This window comes from Salminus brasiliensis, chromosome 2 (assembly GCF_030463535.1).
Source record: "Salminus brasiliensis chromosome 2, fSalBra1.hap2, whole genome shotgun sequence".
Taxonomy (NCBI): Eukaryota; Metazoa; Chordata; class Actinopteri; order Characiformes; family Bryconidae; genus Salminus; species Salminus brasiliensis.
Window position 1 is genome coordinate 6,249,236 of NC_132879.1, and position 21,561 is coordinate 6,270,796.

At 43.0% G+C, this 21,561-nt stretch overlaps 1 protein-coding gene across 1 annotated transcript in view; it reads left to right on the top strand.

Moving 5' to 3' along the window:
• Positions 1-252: 252 nt before the first annotated feature.
• gramd4a (GRAM domain containing 4a) overlaps positions 253-21,561 on the top strand; it is a 91,283-nt gene continuing 69,974 nt past the window's right edge. The window contains exons 1-2 of the mRNA XM_072674228.1: positions 253-520; positions 14,179-14,386. Coding sequence (XP_072530329.1) covers positions 492-520; positions 14,179-14,386 — 237 coding nt within the window. The 5' untranslated portion in view covers positions 253-491. The remainder of the gene's footprint in view (positions 521-14,178; positions 14,387-21,561) is intronic.

Consider the following 21,561-nt stretch of genomic DNA (forward strand, 5'->3'; position numbering starts at 1 on the left):
CAATTGGGATACAGCCACTGCAGCCGCTATAGCTATAGCTATTTACACCAGCGAATTCACACTAGTTCTTACTCTAGCAGTCTACAGACTCATTTTTTTCTGACTGTATTTGCCGAAGATCTCCCCACAGCTAGTGTACAAGTATTTAGGGCACATGTACGCCAATTGCGACACAGCCGGCGCGTCCCCTTTAAGACAGCAGAGGCTGCCGCTGACGGTATTTCCTGCTGTGGCTTTGTGCGCTGCTGCGCTACATTAACACGAGTGAAGCTCAGAGGCTGGACTGACATCCACAGCCTGCCACATCTCACGGCCCCCTTTTCCCCCCCTGCGAGCTCAGGACAGCGATGGTGGAGCTCAGAGGGCGGACAGCGGCGTGAGGAAGACCCGGGACCTGGACGCTTTCCTTTCCCCCCTCTGTATTATCCACCACTGACAGCTCCAGCAGGTGCGCACGAAGGAGCCAGCCGAGCCAGAGCCCGTGGTGATTAATGAAACTTTGCTCCGATTCCCGAGCTGGGTAAGTCACCCCCCCCCCAACACCCCCACATACACCCCCCCCCTGATCCCTCTCAGCAACAGGCGGTTTAGTTGGTCAACAAGTCGCCATGATCACAACCTCAGTGTCCATCACTGCTGGAGCCCTGTAGTGGAGCTGAGGGCAGGTTGTGTGGAGGAGTACTGCATTCAGGGCTTTCTTATAGCCTTATAGGCTGGAGGTGTAGAGTGTGTGTGTGTGTGTGTGTGTGTGTGTGGAATTCCTCCCCAGTCTACTCCATGGACGCAAACCCAAGCTGACCTCCTGTCCCATCTGCTTGAACACTTTGGCTCTACCTGGTTTTCTCTACCTGTGCCACAGGAATGTCTACAGGATTCATTTGGGAATCCTAAATGGTACCTAGTGTGGAATTTTCCTGGGAGTTATCCGTCATATCGGAATGACGGGTGTCGTTTACTCCCTGGTCCATATGATCCATGATCTGTTCACAGTTTCAGTTTTCCCTGTCCTACTGGAATGTTTACAGGTCACTGTAAATAGCACACATTATGGAAAACTGTATCATAAAATTGGAATTGTCTTGGAATTTTCCTGGAAGTTTCTTATGTGATTCCCTGATTGATATGATCTATAAAACATTTGCTCTACCCGTCATTCTAAGGAAGCAAACAGTAGCATTTTCTGCATGGGATGTCTACAGGATTCATTTGGGAATGTTAAATGGCACCTAGTGTGGAGTTTTCCTGGGAGTTATCTGTCATATCGGAATGATGGGTGTCTTTTACTTACCTGGTCCGGATGATCCATGATCCATGAATTAATTCTGAGTAAAATCATAGTTTTAGTTTTCCCTGTCCTACAGGAATGAAAAACTGTATCATAAAATTGGAATTTTCTTGGAATTGTCCTGTTGAATGTTGATTCCCTGATCTATATGATCTTTAAAACATTTGCTCTACTTTTTTATTTTAAGGAAACACAGTTTGCGTTTTCTCTATGCTACAGGGATGTCTACAGGATTCCTTTGGGAATCTGAAAATTCACATATCATGGAAAAACATTCAGTGGAATTAGGAATCGGAATGACATGGGTGTCGTTTACTCCCTGGTCCAGATGATCCATGATCTGTTCATTCTGAGTAAAATCATAGTTTTAGTTTTCCCTGTCCTGCAGGAATGTTTACGGGATGCCTATGGTACCCATAAATGGCACGTATCATGGAAAACTAAATCGGGAATTACAATTTTCTTGGAAGTTTCTTATGTTGATTCTCTGGTCTACGTGATCTACAAAACATTTACTCTACCCGTCATTCTAAGGAAACACAGTTTGCCTTCTTCTCTATGCTACAGGAATGTCTACAGGATTCCTTTGGGAATCTTAAATGGCACCTAGCGTGGAATTTTCCTGGGAGTTATCGGTCATATCGGAATGACATGGGTGTCGTTTACTCCCTGGTCCATATGGTCCTCAATGCTTTGACTTTTAGCTGTTTAATCTGAGTAAAAACACAGTTTTAGTTTTCCTGTCCTACAGGAATGTTTACAGGTAACCGTAAATAGCACACATTATGGAAAACTAAATCATAAAATTGGAATTTTCTTGGAATTTTCCTGGAAGTTTCTTATGTTGATTCTCTGGTCTAGGTGATCTATAAAACACAGTTTGCGTTTTTTTCTATGCTACAGGAATGTCTACCGGATTCGTCGGAATTTGACTTTTGACAACCCCCCCCCCCCAAAATGTAAAAAGCTTGAATGAGCAGCCAATCAGAAGAGAGCTCATTTACATACACTAGCTTTAAAGGCACAGTTACAAACAGTACAGTAGAGCTGGGCAATATGACAATATTTTATCATATTGTGATGAACTGTGTTGTTGTGATGCACTATAGGCTTTTCTGAAAAATTGTCACGGGACTGTTATCATAGGTTCCTGCATGAAATTATATTAGAATTATAAATCACAACAGTGCTACAGTACTGCTCTTGAACATGGAGGTGGTTATAGATTATTATAGATGTATCATACTGTACAACACTGCCGAAATGATATAGTTAATCAATAATTATCCTGATTAATTAACCTGAAACAGCCACTCTGTAAGAGTGATGTGATGATAGCCTACGGTTAGATGCTCATCCTGTGTGAAGAGTACCTAACTGAAGCTCATATTTTGGATATACATACCTGGGCAAAAGTATTGGGACACCTGCCCACTCTTTGTGTCATCTGAAATCTATGGTATTAAAGTTAGTATTAAATTAGAGTTGATCCTGCTTTTGCTGGAGTAACTGTCTCTACTGTCCAGGGAAGAAGGCTTGTGATGGCTTGTGATGTTGAATAATCACCATCCCACTTCATCCCCAGTTCATCGCAAAAGTACTGGATGGAGCACTAACCATCATTCCAGAGAACACAGTACTTCCACTGCTCCACAGCTCAATGCTGGGGGGCTTTATACCCCTCTAGCCCATGCCTGGCAGCATGGTGCCAATAGATTCATGTTTATCTGCTCCAGAGTATCCTAATTTATTGACTGCACTTATCAACAGGGACCAGACAAGCTACCTCTGTGTCAGCAATGGGTGCAGCTTCAGGTAGCTGAATGCATTCATTAGAAGGGCTGTCCACAAACATTTGTCCCTGTGTATTATGAGAAGTCCTTTCCTGTTCATTCTAAAAGAGTCAGAACTGAGACACTGACCTTGGCAGCTCCTAGTAAGATAATAGTACTGGTCTCAGCCATTCATTTAATCAATATAGCTTTTTTTGCCAGTCATTGTGATGAGGAGGAATCAGCTGAAGAGCTTTACACATGACTGGACTGTGTGGCTCAGTGTGAGTAATCGCAGCATTGAACAGCAGGCCAGCAGCAACCTTAGACCTGAGAGAGACACTGATACCCAGAGTGCTCCACTCTGAGCTGCTGTCACAACTGTGCCCTGGGGTCAGAGGTGCTTCAGTTGAGCTTTATGTACTACAGATGATAATGCTTTAACACAGATTAGCCATAACATTAAAACCACCCTAATACTGTGTAGGCCCTCCTCGTGCTGCCAGAACAGCTCCGACCCATCAAAGCATGGACTCTACAAGCCATAGCCAGCATCTGTGATACAGTAGCTCCTCTGTTGGATCAGGGAACTCGTCTTATCTTTTTATTTATTTATTTTTGAGTTACCTCAAAATAGTTTAGCAAAAGTTCTCCTAACTCGCATTTCTACTTTCTGCATCTTGGACATCATTTACACATGGTCAGAAAAAAACAGAACTCCTCCCAGTACAGCCAGATTACTTCCCAGTACAACAAGATTACCTCCTAGAAAAATCAAAACCACTTCCAGTACAACCAGATTACCTCCCAGTACAACCAAAAACTCTCTCAGTACAACCAGATTACCTCCTAGAAAAACCAGAACTCCTCCCAGTACAACCAAAACCCCTCCCAGTACAAGATTACCTCCTAGAAAAACCAGAACTCCTCCCAGTACAACCAAAACCCCTCCCAGTACAAGATTACCTCCTAGAAAAAACAAATCCCCTCCCAGTACAACCAGATTACCTCCAAAAAAAAACTGAACTCCTCCCAGTACAACCAAAACCCCTCCCAGTACGACCAGATTACCTCCCATTACACATGGTCACTGCATCCGTCTTGAGTGTCAGGATTATATCTGGGTAAGGCCAAGCCACATAAAAACGCAAGTGTAAACACACCCAAGACGCATTTAGACCAGATTTGCATATTCCGTCCCACCCAGCAATCAGATTTCAGTCTGACTACCTGGAGACGGATTAGACTACCCAGTGTAAAAAAATGATCAGGATAGATCCAGATACTAGTCACTGATGACCAGGAGGAAACTGGGTACATGTGCCTTGAGTATCAGCATTATATCTAGATAAGTACAACCAGTACAACCAGATTACCTCCTAGAAAAAACAGAACCCCTCCCAGTACAACCAAAACCCCTCCCAGTACAACCAAAACCCTTCCCAGAACAACCAGATTACCTCCCAGTACAACCAAAACCCTTCCCAGTACTACCAGATTACCTCCAAGAAAAAACAGAACCTTTTCCAGTACAACCAAAACCACTTCCAGTACAACCAGATTACCTCCCAGTACAATCAGATTACCTCTTAGAAAAACCAAAACCCCTCCCAGTACAACCAAAACCACTTCCAGTACAACCAGATTACCTCCCAGTACAACCAAAACCCTCCCAGTACTACCAGATTACCTCCAAGAAAAAACAGAACCTTTCCCAGTACAACCAAAACCACTTCCAGTACAACCAGATTACCTCCCAGTACAACCAAAAACTCTCTCAGTACAACCAGATTGCCTCCCAGTACAACCAAAACCCTTCCCAGTACAACCAGATTACCTCTTCGAAAAACCAAAAACCCTCTCAGTACAACCAAAACCCTTCCCAGAACAACCAGATTACCTCCCAGTACAACCAAAACCCTTCCCAGTACTACCAGATTACCTCCAAGAAAAAACAGAACCTTTTCCAGTACAACCAGATTACCTCCCAGTACAATCAGATTACCTCTTAGAAAAACCAAAACCCCTCCCAGTACAACCAAAACCACTTCCAGTACAACCAGATTACCTCCCAGTACAACCAAAACCCTCCCAGTACTACCAGATTACCTCCAAGAAAAAACAGAACCTTTCCCAGTACAACCAAAACCACTTCCAGTACAACCAGATTACCTCCCAGTACAACCAAAAACTCTCTCAGTACAACCAGATTACCTCCCAGTACAACCAAAACCCCTCTCAGTACAACCAGATTACCTCCTACAAAAACCAGAACTCCTCCCAGTACAACAGACATATATGATTTTCAGCTTATACAGAGGCAGTGGCTCAGCGTGAGATCTAGAAAAATGCAAATAAAAAAACAACAACATTTGACTTAACTAAGTTGAGTTAACTCAAAAAAGCCTCTGTATCATTTAAAGTTGACCCAACGCTCACAGTGAGGTGCTTCAGACCAGCAGGTTTAATGTCTAATTGAATCCCTGTTTCAGTCTAGTCAGTTCTGGTGGTCAGGACTGTTGTCGGGATGCTTCAGGAAGGTTTGTCTGAATCCCATCAAAGACTATATTCACAGCTACTGCTGGAGGAAGCAGTAACCCATAGACCAACAGCGTGATGTTATCAGTCACTTCCTTCTGTTCATGAACTCCCATCCCACATAAACCAATTAGTTTCAGCGTTTGCAGTCATTTGTTTTAATTGCATTAATTTTCCGCTGGAATATTGTTTGATATATGTAGAGCTAAGTTTGAATGAAACTTGTGAGTGCGAGTGGGCTGGTGGTTAGAAGTGTGTTCGAGAATGAAGGTGAGAAGGGCACAAGGAAACAGGGCCTTCCTGTAGTGCTGCAGGCTGTTAGTGCTGTGGTTTTGTAAATGACCTTTGTAATATTCTCTTCATGTTTTCTTTGGCTTTGCATATCTACAGTTGACATTGGAATTATTCAGCCTTATTGCAAATTAGGTTTATTAGCAAAATGTGTGATAAACCAATCAAACATGATATTTAAAAAAAAAATTAATATCTCAACACAACTAATAGAAGATTTACATTTACGTAATTTAGCTGACACTCTGATCTAGAGCGACTTACAAGGTTACTTGTATTACAGAGGAGGGCCAATGCAGTGTTAGGAGACTTGCCCAAGGACTCTTATTGGTGTAGCACAGCATAGTCACCCAGACGGGGAATTGAACCCCAGTCTTCAACCCCAGGTGTTGTGGTAGCTCACTGACAGGTAGCGGTGTAATCTGTTGCACCAAACCAACCACTTAGAATTCACAAATTTAACTCTGAATATCACATTTAATGATGACTGCAGTTTTACAGTTATTCAACCCCCTGGATAGAACCCCTCATACGAACTCACATTTGCAGATCTGGTGGCATCAGGTGTGTTTGAGATAAAACGCATCAAATATCTGGACTGGCTACTGGGATTTGCTGACCGTGATGCTGGATTGCATGTTCAAAGCCAAGAGAAAAAAGTTTAAAAAGAGAGCAAAGGCACTGAATCTTCTTGGAGATACAGCTGGAAGCACAGTTCACAAGTTCAGGGTTAAAGAAACACTGGCTGCTCTACCTGGACGTGTCAGCAAGAGGCTTATGCTGGAGCTAGCACCGGCTGCCACCAGATTCCTGAGGAAGAAGGTGGTCAGAAACTATGAAGTGGCTGCAAAACACAATCAGCAGGATTTGGGGGCAGCAGGCACTGAGGTTTCACACAGGTTGCACAGTAAGGTGCATGCTGTTTTGGGGAGCAGTGATACAAAGTTTGACCTTTTTGGGCGGGTGGACGGGTGATGTGTCTGGAGGAGGAAGAAGACTGAAACGTACACTGAATATCCTGCCTACAGTGAAGCATGGTGGTGGCTCGGTGATGTTCTGGGGCTGCTCTGCTTCCTCTGGCTCTGGAGACCTGCAGGGTGAGGTGGGCAAGATGGGTTCAATCAAGTATCAGGAAATCCTAAGAGAAAACGTCATGTGAGAATCTTTGAGGAAGCTGAAGCTTGGGCGTCACTGGGCCTTCTAACAGGACGATGATCCCAAGCCTAACTCAAAGTAAACCAAGGCTCGGTTTCAGAAGACGTCCTGGAAGATTCTAGAGTCACATTCACCTGACTTGAACCCCACAGAATCCCACCAAAATTCTGTGGAGATTAGGAGAAGGTGCTTACAGCACAGAGATCCATGAATATTAGTGAACTGGAGGCCACTGCCCACAAGAAATGGCCTGAGTATGCTCAGGAACTCTGCCAGAAGCTTGTGTCTGGCTATGCAGGTCATAACAGCATAGGTTGCTTGTGATGAAGAGGTTGAGTAATCCTGAGACTGCAGTCGTCATTAAAAGTGGCATTTTGGGGTGAATTTGTAGAAAGCTCTTGTTCTATTAGTTGTGTTGAGCTGTTTAAATTGGTCTTGTTTGATTGGTTTATTGCAAACAGCTGAAGGTCTGAGGGTTGAATCATTTTGATTGCAACCGTACATTAGGGCTGTCATAATTACCCATTAAACTCATTTACTTGATTAAAAAAAGTAATAAAGTCAAGCATTTCAACAGTGATGAGTTGTCAATTTGCATGATGATAAAGCCTATTAGAAATTATCCTGGGGCTCTCTCTTAATGCAGCACGGAGGATACGCGTTTATAGTCACTCAGTGTTTTTGTAATATTTAGTCTTACAGCTACAATTTTTTGTTGTTTGTCCATTAAAAATAAATAACTAAATAATCTGCAAATTGGTGCAGATATTAGTGGCCAGACAAATACACTCATACAAAGACAATACACTCTTTATTGTAAGATTTAGCTGAAATTCATCTTGTCAGAGCAGTTCCATTATAATAAATAAATAAAAAGAAATCAACCAATCAGTAAATTAATAAATAAACACATGGAGCAAGAAGAGGAAGTCTCAAGGAAGGTGGAGCTAAATGCATTCATTGGAAGGAGTGTCCACAAACATTTGGACATACAGTGTGTGTATATAATAGAACCATTTCTGCTACTCAAACCTCTTTACATGTATTAAATTCATTAAAATTTACAGTGTGGGGGGCCCTGGGTGGTCCATCGGACTAAGGCGCTGTCACTGTGATCAGAGGATCTGCTAGCTATCAGCAGCTGGGGCCTCGAGAGAGCGCAATTGGCCTGGCTCTCTCTAGGGTGGGTAAATGCCGCAATCCCCCCCACATCACTCTAGTGCGATGCTGGCCGTCACTGGCGGCTGCTAGCCGGTGCGTTAGAGCCGGTTATACGGCGCTTCCCTCCAGGTGTGTTGATTGCCTGGTGACGTCGCATCAGCGGCAGTTCGAAAAAGAGGTGTGGATGGCTGGGCACGTGTCGGAGGGGGCATGTGTTGGTCTCGCCCTCACTAGTGTTGGGGATGTTGCTATGATGGGGGCGGGGATTGAATACGTATGGGTTGGGTAATTGGAAGAAACTGGCTGGCGCGTTTCTGTGTTATGCTATTGCAAAGCTGACGCTGAAGGTTAAGGTCGGTATTACTTTTAGGAGGTTTGAGATTTAAATATTGAGAAGTTAAATATTTGAACTTAAACCAGTATCTGAATACAAGCAGAAGAACCTCTTTCCTTTCTGTTTAACAACCAGCTGCATTTGGGCGAGTATTTATAGACTAATCTTTACTAGAAAGGTTCTACGACTCATCCCATATACACTATATGTCCAAATGTTTGTGGACACCCCTTCTAATGAATGCATCCAGCTACTTTAAGTTGCACCCATTGCTGACACATTGCCAATAGAAGAGGACTCACTGGAGCAGATAAACATCAACCTATCGACATCATGCTGCCTAATGTCAGGCGTGGGCTAGAAAGGGGTATATCCAACATCCTGACCTTAGTAACGCTCTTGTTGCTAAATACAATCAAATCCTCACAGCAATGCTCCTCCAAAATCTTGTAGAAGCCGTTCCTAGACAGTAGAGACAGTTATTCCAGGATACCAAAACCAGGATGCCTTTTATTTATTTATTTATTTATTTATTTATTTTAATACCCTTGATTTCAGACGAAATGAATGAATGAGCAGATGCCCCAGTTCTTTTGTGCAGTGCTGTATTTCTGATGTTTGTAAAGGCTATAAAAGCCATGTTAGTAGGTCAGGTGTTATGTGAGAATTACATGCCCCCCTGAATACTGTGCACCTGTTAGAATAAAAATTAAATAAATACAGGCATAATGTTGTAGTGTTAGCTGCCTGCCTATTGAAATCAGCTACTAAAAACCGGCCCAGAAATCTTCCATTAGCCACTTTGCCTGTGAACAGTTGGTGGTTCTTCTGGCAGCTCTAATCCTGTCATGCATTATTGTCACACTGTACCTGAACATCCTGGGGGTCACAGAATTTAATCCGTGATCAGCCAGAGGTCAGGGCCTACAGGACTTCTTTGAGTGAGAAGGTCACGCTCCTGGTCATGCAGACTTCCGACTCTTCGGCTGTACTTGGACAGGGACGTAATCTAGGCTTCTTTGAGCTGCCGGTACTTTAGATGCACTGCTAATGTTATGGTTGATATACCCCGTTTTTGGTTCCTGAGATTTATGCCCAGGCCTAATTCTAATAGTCGCAGTTCATCACTGATGTGTGATGTTCTCAGAAAGGATCCTGAGGCATAATTCATCATGATAACGATAACATATTGTCACATCTCCAACCCCTGCTACAGGCTTCAGCGCTCTCTGTACAGTTGCTTATGTTTTACTGCCTTTACAAAGGAAGTCACACTGACAGCCAAATGTAATTATTCCTTTCACACTAATGGACTCTCAAAGCTTTGAGAGCTCTTACTTTCGGCGCTGTCTGTAAACTCAGTACGGTGAGAGCTTCTCTGGGAAGCAGCGGCAGCAGCAGCTCCTGGAGAACATCTCCGTGCTAATGTAGTGGTGAGATACTGATTCTCCTGCCAGGTCCATCAACACCAGTTTTTTTCCATGGAGGTGTAAAGCCGTGGTCTTGAAAGCTGGACCTTGAATCCAGGTTCCAGTCCTGGACATCCTGGTAATCCTTGGTAGGTGTGAGACTGCTTGGCCAATCAAGCACATGAACTTTTCCTCCATAGCCAAAACTAAATCCAGGACTAGAGTCTAGAGAGGATGCATAGTCCAGGCTTGAAGACCTGGGTTTTACAGAAGCCCATGTTTACTGGAGAAGGTCAATGGTCTTGAGGCATGGTTAGCTCTGGTCTGGTGCAAGCTTGGGGAGTTTTCCTATTGGTTGGGTTTGGTCTTACACAGGGAAAAATCCAAGCGCACCAAAATACCAAAAACATCACAGGTCAGACCTGATCTGGGGCATGAGCATGTAAGTACATACGGGGAGAAGGTCCTGTGTTCTGGACTGGTGCGTATATCTGTGCAGTTTAACATGGAGTAATGGCAGATATGGCATCTATTCATAGCTGTAGTAGCCTACTTATCTGGGCTGTATTTCAGATAACACCTGAATGTTGGGTCGGATCTTCGTTCTTACCACGAATGAACCGCTCCAGAGTTCAATTGGGACAGGAATGAGACTGCCTCCTCTCAAGGGTCTTTTTATGCAGTTGTTTTGGTCCGATTTAACCAGATTTAACCAGACTAAAACATGCAGGTGTGAAAGCTCCTATAGCTAGATCTGTGAAGACGTTCCCCCTTTCCTCTACATTTCTTGGATCAACCAATCCAGGCTTTGGGATAGCTCTGTATTAGCTATGCAAATGTACGTTTGCCTGCCTTTATACATAGCAGTGTGTCAGAAACCACATAGGCAAATCTACTTAAGACTACTGAACTTGCGTAATTCCGGCATGCTGTTTGCATGATGGCAATTGGTGTACATTGGCTTCTACTGCTTGTTAGCTACGTTAGCTTTTAGTGCCACCAAGGAAGCAAAGTTCGGACACCAACCAGTTTTTGTCCAAGAAGGTCCAAGAGCATCATGAGCATTCCTTTGTCTACAGAGGGAGGCCTATGCCCAGCCAACATGCGGGGCTCATATAGGTGGAACGCGGGCTAGGCGGGTTTCAGGCGGGCATTGGCTTCAAGTGTAATTGTACATGTGTCGTCACAGGGGCCCAGTTGGGCTTCCCAAATGGGCTCCATCATTACAGCCCACCTTAACCTCACTTGAGTCCCATCTTGAGGCCTATGGCCCATGTTTAACCCATCCTGGTCCCATCACGGATCCCTGTGGGCATCCATACGTGGGGCCAGCATGGAACCCATGGACAAAACATTCAGGTTCCCAGTTAGGCTGCCTATAAAGGTCCCCTAGATAGATCTACAATGCTTCCACTCCACTCCAAATGTATGGGATCAACCAATCCAGGCTATTCTTAAACTTTTGTCTGCTTGAAGAGATAACAGTGTGTCAGAAAGTCTATGTGAGATTACTGAACTTGTGTGATTTATGCATGCTACTTGCACAGTACTGTTTGGTATTATCTTTAGTGCAGAACCAGGGAAGCAGATGTTTCTTGACTGATTAGCTGCTTTTAAGATGAGGTTAAAGCTAAAGTGTAAAGGAAACTTTCAGATGATGAGTCAGATGAAGATAAAGGTTTCAACAGTGTCAGAGCTCAAAGGCCTGTAGTGATGAGCTGTAGGGACAGGGCTGTCTTCTAATGCCCTGTGTCTAACCCTGTGCAGTGAAAAGTACATCGTAATCCAGGGATTAAAGGTTGGAGAGTTGCACATAATCCACCCCCCCCCCCCGCCCCCACCAAGTTGCATATCATCACAGATAAATCAGCACAACACTGCAGCATGTTTGTTGTTCTTTGAGCTGGTGGGGGGTCCCTGTGTCTTTTTCTGGGGGATTTAATCAAATCTCCAAAATCTGCTATTCTATAATTATCCTCATTCCAAAAGCACTCCAGGATGAAGCACTCCTTGTGACTTGTAAATGTGTTTTTGTGATGTACACTATGTGGACAAAAGTATTGGGACACCTACACATTACACCTACAGGAGCTTTTATGACATCCCATTCTAAACCCATAGGCATTAATATGGAGTTTGTCCCCCCTTGGTTTCCTTTGAGCTCTGCAGTTATTGAGTCAGCTGGAGACTTCTCTGCACTCTGCTCTGAGCTCAGCACTCGGCCCTGACCCCGCTCTGTAACTTTACGTGGTCTGACAGACACTCGGTGGCTGAGCTGCTCTCTGTGGTTCCTCCTAAACGCTTCCACTGTTCAATAATAATACCTCTCACAGCTGATGGAGGAAGATCTAGGAGGGAGGAAATTTCACCAGCTGACTTGTTGTTGTTGGTGCAGCGGTGTCTCCTGTTACATACAGAACCACGCTGGAGTTCAGTGAGCTCTTTACAACCACCCAGTCTTTCAATAATGTGTGGAAGAAAGGCAGACTGCATGACTAGGGGCTGGATTTACACCTGTAGCCTGAATAGGATTGAATAATAATAAAAAAACACATATCTATATCGCATAACAAGACTCTTTTTGAAGCTTAGTTTCTATATAGTCACATAGAAGGAGAGCCCGACAGGCATCAGGCCTGAGAGGTGGGCAGTCATTGACTGTGAAAAATGTAAAGAAATAGAATTAGTTCGGATTGGATTTATGGAGAACAGGGTATCAGCGCATGTCTGACGACTCCGATCAGATCTGACTATAACAGCCTAACTAAAAGGAGAGGGCCAGAGGGTAACACAGACATGGGAGCATCCTGAAACACTGGCATCCATCCACTCCACAGTCCACAAACCTGAGTGATCATGTGCAAGGGGCAGGATGACTGCAGCTGCATCTCCGTTTACCACAATTCCCTGTGTCCTAGACTTGAACTAGACCAAGTCCCAACATTATCTGGAAGGTTATGTATTTGTATGAAAAGGCTCTTCTCCATGCTAAAACCTTCGACAATCTAGGAACTAGTGAGAAGCCAGCGCCTTGTGATCCTAATGGTTCATATTAGGGAATGAGGTCTCACAGGTACTTAGGGGTAAGCCTGTGTAGCTCTTTGTACATCAATAGCAGAATTTTATAATCAATATGAAATTGAACAGGAAGCCAGTGCAGTGCCGATAGAACTGGGCTGAAATCCAGTGAGCAAAATGCAGAAACCATCAATCAGATTATTATCTTATTTTCTCTGTAGAGGATTTTGACTTATTTGCTCTTCAACAAAACATGATATTTGACCTGGGGTGCCTACAATTTTGCATATACCCATATGGTGTATGGGCTGTGAAGATGCTTTCTATCATTAGCAGTGTTTATAGTGTTTTCTGTGATCAGGTCACTTCAAATGTAGTTTAGCTCTAGCTGTGAAGCCTGTGTTTTGTACAGCAGTCACATGATGACCCACATGAAGAAGCAGTAGGAAAATGTCAAGGCTAGGAAGCCTGGTCATTTAGCTGCAGTGAAGCGCGTTGCCTGTGTGAAGACCCGGCAGCGTTTTGTTATTATGTGGACGGGAGGTTTGCTTTTTCCCACATAGCTTTGTTTGACCCGGTCCGATGAGTCACACACTCGCTCTCGCTCTCACTCTCATTACCCCAGTACACACACACACACATATATAGACACACACACTCCATGCTCAGTCATGGTAGGGAAATTAGGCCGCCTCTTATGGGTAACTCTTCCCTATCCCTAAGATAGCATTCAGCTGTGATAGTAGGCTATTGTGTTCAGTTGCTTTAAACTGAAAGTTGGATTGATGTTGTACAAGAATCAGCCATAACATTAAAACCACCTGCCTAATGTTGGTTAGGTCTCCTTTGTGCAGGTGTTCTGTGGTATCTGGCACCAAGATGTTAGCAGCTGTCCTATAAGTTGTGAGGTAGGGCCTCCATGGACTCTAATCAGTAGCCCTTGGGGGCCTGTGACCCTGTGGTTGGTTCAGTGGTTCACTGACCACTGCATACCGGGAACACACCCCACAAGTGCTGCCTAATGTTTTGGAGATGTTCTGGCTCAGTCGTCCAGTCATCTCAGTTTGGTTCTTGTCAAAATGTCTCTATTAGTGCCATCTAATATTTATACTCCAGCTCTTGACAGACGAATGTTGATCACCTCACCTGTCGAAATAAAATCACCTTCATATTGCATATCTCTATTATTTTCTCTTCTCTGTTTTGGCACTGCAGGGTTACCGTACACCATGTTAAGGTAAAGCCTAAGCTCGGGGTGTTGAACATGCTAAAGAAGCTGGACAAGATAAGATTCCGAGGTCCGAAGCGTGATGAGTTCCTGGATCTTGCTGAGTCCCCCACCGCCTCGGATAATGAAGGCAGTGAGGATGCCCTGGTGAAGCCTCGACCTTTGCTTCGAGACCCGGAGGAGCTGAGAGACCCTGTGAGTCACATTTACTGTACAATTTGGTTACATTTACCAAACTTAAATTCTGTTAGCCTTTAGTAAACTCAAAGTCTGTTAGTCTTAGTAAACTCAAAGTCTGTTAGTCTTAGTAAACTCAAAGTCTGTTAGTCTTAGTAAACTCAAAGTCTGTTAGTCTTAGCAAACTCAAATTCTGTCAGCCTTAGCAAACTCAAATTCTGTCAGCCTTAGCAAACTCAAATTCTGTCAGTCTTAGCAAACTCAAATTCTGTCAGTCTTAGTAAACTCAAATTCTGTCAGTCTTAGCAAACTCAAATTCTGTCAGTCTTAGCAAACTCAAATTCTGTCAGTCTTAGCAAACTCAAATTCTGTCAGTCTTAGCAAACTCAAATTCTGTCAGTCTTAGTAAACTCAAATTCTGTTAGTCTTAGTAAACTCAAATTCTGTTAGTCTTAGTAAACTCAAAGTCTGTTAGCCTTAGTAAACTCAAAGTCTGTCAGTCTTAGCGAACTCAAATTCTGTCAGTCTTAGCGAACTCAAATTCTGTCAGTCTTAGCAAACTCAAATTCTGTCAGTCTTAGTAAACTCAAATTCTGTCAGTCTTAGCAAACTCAAATTCTGTCAGTCTTAGCAAACTCAAATTCTGTCAGTCTTAGCAAACTCAAATTCTGTCAGTCTTAGTAAACTTAAATTCTGTCAGTCTTGGCAAACTCAAATTCTGTCAGCCTTGGCAAACTCAAATTCTGTCAGCCTTGGCAAACTCAAATTCTGTCAGCCTTGGCAAACTCAAATTCTGTCAGCCTTGGCAAACTCAAATTCTGTCAGCCTTGGCAAACTCAAATTCTGTCAGTCTTAGCATACTCAAATTCTGTCAGTCTTAGCATACTCAAATTCTGTTAACCTTAGTAAACTCAAATTCTGTTAACCTTAGTAAACTCAAATTCTGTCAGTCTTAGTAAACTCAAATTCTGTCAGCCTTAGCAAACTCAAATTCTGTCAGTCTTAGCATACTCAAATTCTGTCAGTCTTAGCAAACTCAAATTCTGTCAGTCTTAGCAAACTCAAATTCTGTTAACCTTAGTAAACTCAAATTCTGTCAGCCTTAGTAAACTCAAATTCTGTCAGTCTTAGTAAACTCAAAGTCTGTCAGTCTTAGTAAACTCAAATTCTGTCAGTCTTAGCATACTCAAATTCTGTCAGTCTTAGCATACTCAAATTCTGTCAGTCTTAGCAAACTCAAATTCTGTCAGTCTTAGCAAACTCAAATTCTGTTAATCTTAGTAAACTCAAATTCTGTCAGCCTTAGTAAACTCAAATTCTGTCAGTCTTAGCATACTCAAATTCTGTCAGTCTTAGCATACTCAAATTCTGTCAGTCTTAGCAAACTCAAATTCTGTCAGTCTTAGCATACTCAAATTCTGTCAGTCTTAGCATACTCAAATTCTGTCAGTCTTAGCATACTCAAATTCTGTCAGTCTTAGCAAACTCAAATTCTGTCAGTCTTAGCAAACTCAAATTCTGTTAATCTTAGTAAACTCAAATTCTGTCAGCCTTAGTAAACTCAAATTCTGTCAGTCTTAGCATACTCAAATTCTGTCAGTCTTAGCATACTCAAATTCTGTCAGTCTTAGCAAACTCAAAGTCTGTCAGTCTTAGTAAACTCAAATTCTGTCAGTCTTAGCATACTCAAATTCTGTCAGTCTTAGCATACTCAAATTCTGTCAGTCTTAGCATACTCAAATTCTGTCAGTCTTAGCAAACTCAAATTCTGTCAGTCTTAGCAAACTCAAATTCTGTTAATCTTAGTAAACTCAAATTCTGTCAGCCTTAGTAAACTCAAATTCTGTCAGTCTTAGCATACTCAAATTCTGTCAGTCTTAGCATACTCAAATTCTGTCAGTCTTAGCAAACTCAAATTCTGTCAGTCTTAGCATACTCAAATTCTGTCAGTCTTAGCATACTCAAATTCTGTCAGTCTTAGTAAACTCAAATTCTGTCAGTCTTAGTAAACTCAAATCCTGTCAGTCTTAGTAAACTCAAATTCTGTTAACCTTAGTAAACTCAAATTCTGTCAGTCTTAGTAAACTCAAATTCTGTCAGTCTTAGTAAACTCAAATTCTGTCAGTCTTAGTAAACTCAAATTCTGTCAGTCTTAGTAAACTCAAATTCTGTCAGCCTTAGTAAACTCAAATTCTGTCAGTCTTAGTAAACTCAAATTCTGTCAGTCTTAGTAAACTCAAATTCTGTTAACCTTAGTAAACTCAAATTCTGTTAACCTTAGTAAACTCAAATTCTGTCAGCCTTAGCAAACTCAAATTCTGTCAGTCTTAGCAAACTCAAATTCTGTCAGTCTTAGTAAACTCAAATTCTGTCAGTCTTAGTAAACTCAAATTCTGTCAGTCTTAGTAAACTCAAATTCTGTCAGTCTTAGTAAACTCAAATTCTGTCAGTCTTAGTAAACTCAAATTCTGTCAGCCTTAGCAAACTCAAATTCTGTCAGCCTTAGCAAACTTAAATTCTGTCAGCCTTAGCAAACTCAAATTCTGTCAGCCTTAGCAAACTTAAATTCTGTCAGCCTTAGCAAACTTAAATTCTGTCAGCCTTAGCAAACTCAAATTCTGTCAGCCTTAGCAAACTCAAATTCTGTCAGCCTTAGCAAACTCAAATTCTGTCAGCCTTAGCAAACTCAAATTCTGTCAGTCTTAGCAAACTCAAATTCTGTCAGTCTTAGCAAACTCAAAGTCTGTCAGTCTTAGTAAACTCAAAGTCTGTCAGTCTTAGTAAACTCAAAGTCTGTCAGTCTTAGTAAACTCAAAGTCTGTCAGTCTTAGTAAACTCAAAGTCTGTCAGTCTTAGTAAACTCAAAGTCTGTCAGTCTTAGTAAACTCAAAGTCTGTCAGTCTTAGTAAACTCAAAGTCTGTCAGTCTTAGTAAACTCAAAGTCTGTCAGTCTTAGTGAACTCAAATTCTGTCAGTCTTAGTAAACTCAAATTCTTATAACTCAAACTTAGTTCCTCAGCAAACGTAAACCCAGTTAGCTTCAGGAAACTCAAATATTGTCAGCCTTAGTAAACTCAAATTCTGTTAGCCTTAGTAAACTCAAATTCTGTCATTTTTAGTAAACTCAAATTCTGTTAGTCTTAGTAAACTCAAATTCTGTCAGTCTTAGTAAACTCAAATTCTGTCAGTCTTAGCGAACTCAAATTCTTATAACTCAAACTTAGTTCCTCAGCAAACGTAAACCCAGTTAGCTTCAGGAAACTCAAATATTGTCAGCCTTAGTAAACTGACATTCTGTCAGTCTTAGTAAACTCAAATTATGTCTGCCTCAGTTAGCTTAAAATCTATCAGTTTTAGTAAACTATTCTGTCAGCCTCAGCAAACTCAAATAATGTCAGCCCTAAGAAACTCAAACCCAGTTAGCTTCAGAAAACTGAACCCAACCTCCTCACCCTAACATTTAACTAAGTTTACTACCGTACTGAACGAACTTCTGGTAGCCTTACTAAACTCAAATGCAGACAGATTCTCCAAACACACATTCAGTCAATCTAATCAAACTCAAACTCACACTTAAAAAGATGACAAGTAAAATGTCAGTTTTATTCTACTGGTCTTTTTGTCGGTGCTGGTTTGTTAATGGGACAGCAGATCATCTCTCTCCGGTTGTATGTCTGTGTGGGGTGTGTTGCTGCTCATCCTCTGCATTTTGAAGGGTGTGGTGTATGGTTTGATGTCGCTTAGTTTGAATATCTGAGGCTTAATAAATGGTGCTTTACCTTAATGTCAAGTAGACCTGTTTTGTTTATTTGGCCTCATGAATTCATGAACTCACTCACTGGGGAATTTCACTGCTTGGCTAATTTCGAGTCATTTGAGTTGTGTTATGTAGGAAAACAGACTAGTTAGTCAGTGACCACATGCAAAGCCTGAGTATGTCCATGTTTCTGTTCGATCTTAGTAACACATTTAATGAATCACATTAATTGATGATCGTTTGATAGCTCTGAATGGCCTGTTGAATGTTGGGTTAGCACAGCTAGCTACGTTATGGTCAGTGTCCACAGCATTAACCTACTTAAGACTGCAGTCACTTCAAATACGATATGACCGTAAACCGTTTGATAAGAAATGACTGGAAATTCTACAAAAAAAGCAAAGAGCTCTTGAAAGTTGGCATGACGGAAAACTGTGGAAGCGGTATTACCGTGGACAGGTAGTAGCATAAGCTGCATATGTAGCACAGATGCTTCTACGTTTGCCTGGCTTTCATGCAATCTCATCCTGCGTTATTTTAATACTGCAAAACGACCAAATACGAGTTCCAAGTGAACTTTTAATAAATGTTAAACCATCAATCTGACAATTGCAAATGTTAAACTGCTCTGAATCAGGAGAGAGAAGCTGGTTAGCATTAGCTTAGCTAGCAGGATAACCGTCTTCTCACCACACATCAAACTCAAGTCTGGCCGACTGAAACCCCACTTCTACACATTTAGACGAGAATGAAAAAGTTGAATTTCAATGGTCTCAGGAGTGTTTTCCACTGTTTTTAAGACAAGATACACAAACGGTGACCATGAGCACATGTGCCCGGAGCAGTGGGCCGCCATTGCTGGGAGGGTGAAGGGCCTTGCTTACCAAGTCCAGGTATCAATAGCCCGATGCGCTAATGCTCAAACCATGGGGCTCGAACCCACGACCCTGAGACTGATCTAGCTTGTTGACCCAGGCTCATTTAGTGGACTGGTATATCCAGGTTTGCTTGCTCACCCTGTCTCTCTCTCTTAAATGCACATGGAGGACTGAGCTTATTCGGCCGTGTACTAGATAGACACAGAACAGGAATGTGACACCTCAGACATGTCGTGATTTTGAGATACCGTCAACATTACCGTTATACCATCCAACCCTACATCCCACAGTACAACACACCGAGGGCAGGCTTTGTTCAGTGCACTGTCCGGTTCCTGTCCTCCTGCAACAGGCTTAATCGAGCTAATGCAAAGCCCTGAGAGAGACGGAGTGTCTGGTGTGGATGGGTGTTCATCCAAGAGCTGGTTCGATGCCTCCTGCTTCCTGTTTACTCAGTGCGGTTCCTGTTGACTTTGTGCTGAAGGGAAGGTCCAGCAGATAAAAAGGCACCAGCAGGACTGAGCCTGGCACGGTTTCCATCACACTGCACACAGCATAGCTAATGGCCTTCAGACTTCAGCTGTAATTATTCAGAGACGATCCTCTCTTAATTAGCTGGTCTTGTCTTCTGTATAATGGATGATGTTCCCGGGCTGAGAGGCGGTTCGTCTTTGAGACAGAGGGATTGGGCTGAGCGTCGGTGGGCTTTGAGCCGCTGTGTTCTGCGTGTTTTTTAAGTATTTCCTGTCATGATGAAGATCTGGGGTCAGTTAGTCACACTGGCGTCTTCTCTGGTACCTCCTCGTTCAGGACGACCCGCTGCTGTTTGATAATCAGACAGGCAGAAAGAGAGACAGCTGCTTCATTCTCTCTGTCTGTCTTTCTCTCGCCCACTGCATTCTCTCCTTCCTCTTCTCTGCTCTCTCTCCTCCTTTCTGACTGCGCTCTCTCTCTCTCTCTCTCCCCCCCTTTTACTTTTCTCTCTCTCCCCTCTTCCTCCTCTCTCTCTCTCTCCTCTCTTCCTCCTCTCTCTCTCTCCTCTCTTCCTCCTCTCTCTCTCTCTCCTCTCTTCCTCCTCTCTCTCTCTCCTCTCTTCCTCCTCTCTCTCTCTCTCCTCTCTTCCTCCTCTCTCTCTCTCCTCTCTTCCTTCTCTCTCCTCTCTTCCTTCTCTCTCTCCTCTTCCCTCTCTCTCTCTCTCTCTCTCTCTCTCTCTCTCTCTCTCTCTCTCCTCTCTTCCTTCTCTCTCTCTCCCCTCTTCCTCCTCTCTCTCTCTCTCTCTCTCTCTCTCTCTCTCCTCTCTTCCTTCTCTCTCTCTCTCTCTCTCTCTCTCTCCTCTCTTCCTTCTCTCTCTCCTCTTCCTTCTCTCTCTCTCTCTCTCCCCTCTTCCTCCTCTCTCTCTCTCTCTCTCTCTCTCTCCTCTTCCTTCTCTCTCTCTCCTCTTCCTTCTCTCTCTCTCCTCTTCCTTCTCTCTCTCTCCTCTCTTCCTTCTCTCTCTCTCCCCTCTTCCTCCTCTCTCTCTCTCTCCTCTCTTCCTTCTCTCTCTCTCTCTCTCTCTCTCTCTCTCTCTCTCTCCTCTCTTCCTCCTCTCTCTCTCTCTCTCTCTCTCTCTCCTCTCTTCCTCCCCTCTCTCTCTCTCTTCCTCCCCTCTCTCTCTCTCTCTCTCTCTTCCTTCTCTCTCTCTCTCTCTCTCTCTCTCTGTTGGGTGGGTGGTCAGTGAGGGGGGTGTTTAATATGTAAGGTTGTGTGGAGGAGGTCTGTGTTCTGTCTTGGAACGCGGGCTGATGCAAACTGCGGCCTCCTCCAGTAACTTCTCTCGTATCTCTCTTACGTTTTTACTCTTAGACGTCCTGAACTCTAAGTGTCATTTTGCCACAGTATTTAAATAGAATATGTAATTACATAATTAATTACTTATAATTGCCATTGTGTACTGACTGGATTGTATATTGAGCGCTTGAACTGAAAGCTTAGAATCTGCACCTCGAAAGCAGCATTATGTGAAAATGAGAGACGTCCCAATCAGGTTATTTTGCCCCCTGATCCAATCCAAGTCTCTTAATGCTGAGTATCAGCCGATACAGATCCGATCCATAAATAATCCAGCCCACAGTTTAGATCAGATGAGCTGCTGATAACATTCTAGACTGACTGATTTAGTTTAGTCGAGACTTTTCTTAAAATCACTGTTTTATATTGTTTAATATCTTATAATCCAGTCTGACTCTCCTTCCTGACCAATCAGCTCTCAGCTCCTTTACAACACTGCAGTCTGATCACTTCCTGTGTGTGTAGTGGTACACACTGTGGACTGGTATCTGTGGTTGTTGGTCTACTGGTGTGTAAGAACTGGTTTATGGTGGGTGAATGTGCTGTGATTGGGGTTTCTATAGCATGAGTGTAACCGCCGTATTCAAAGCGTCATCTGGTGTCCCTGAGGCACCATATACGAACATTATAGTAGCCCAGCTGGCTGCAGTGCGACGTTCTCAGAAGATAAATAAAAGAGTTGAGGGTCTGCAATGTGGAGCTATTTTACAGAGGAACATGAAAACAGACCA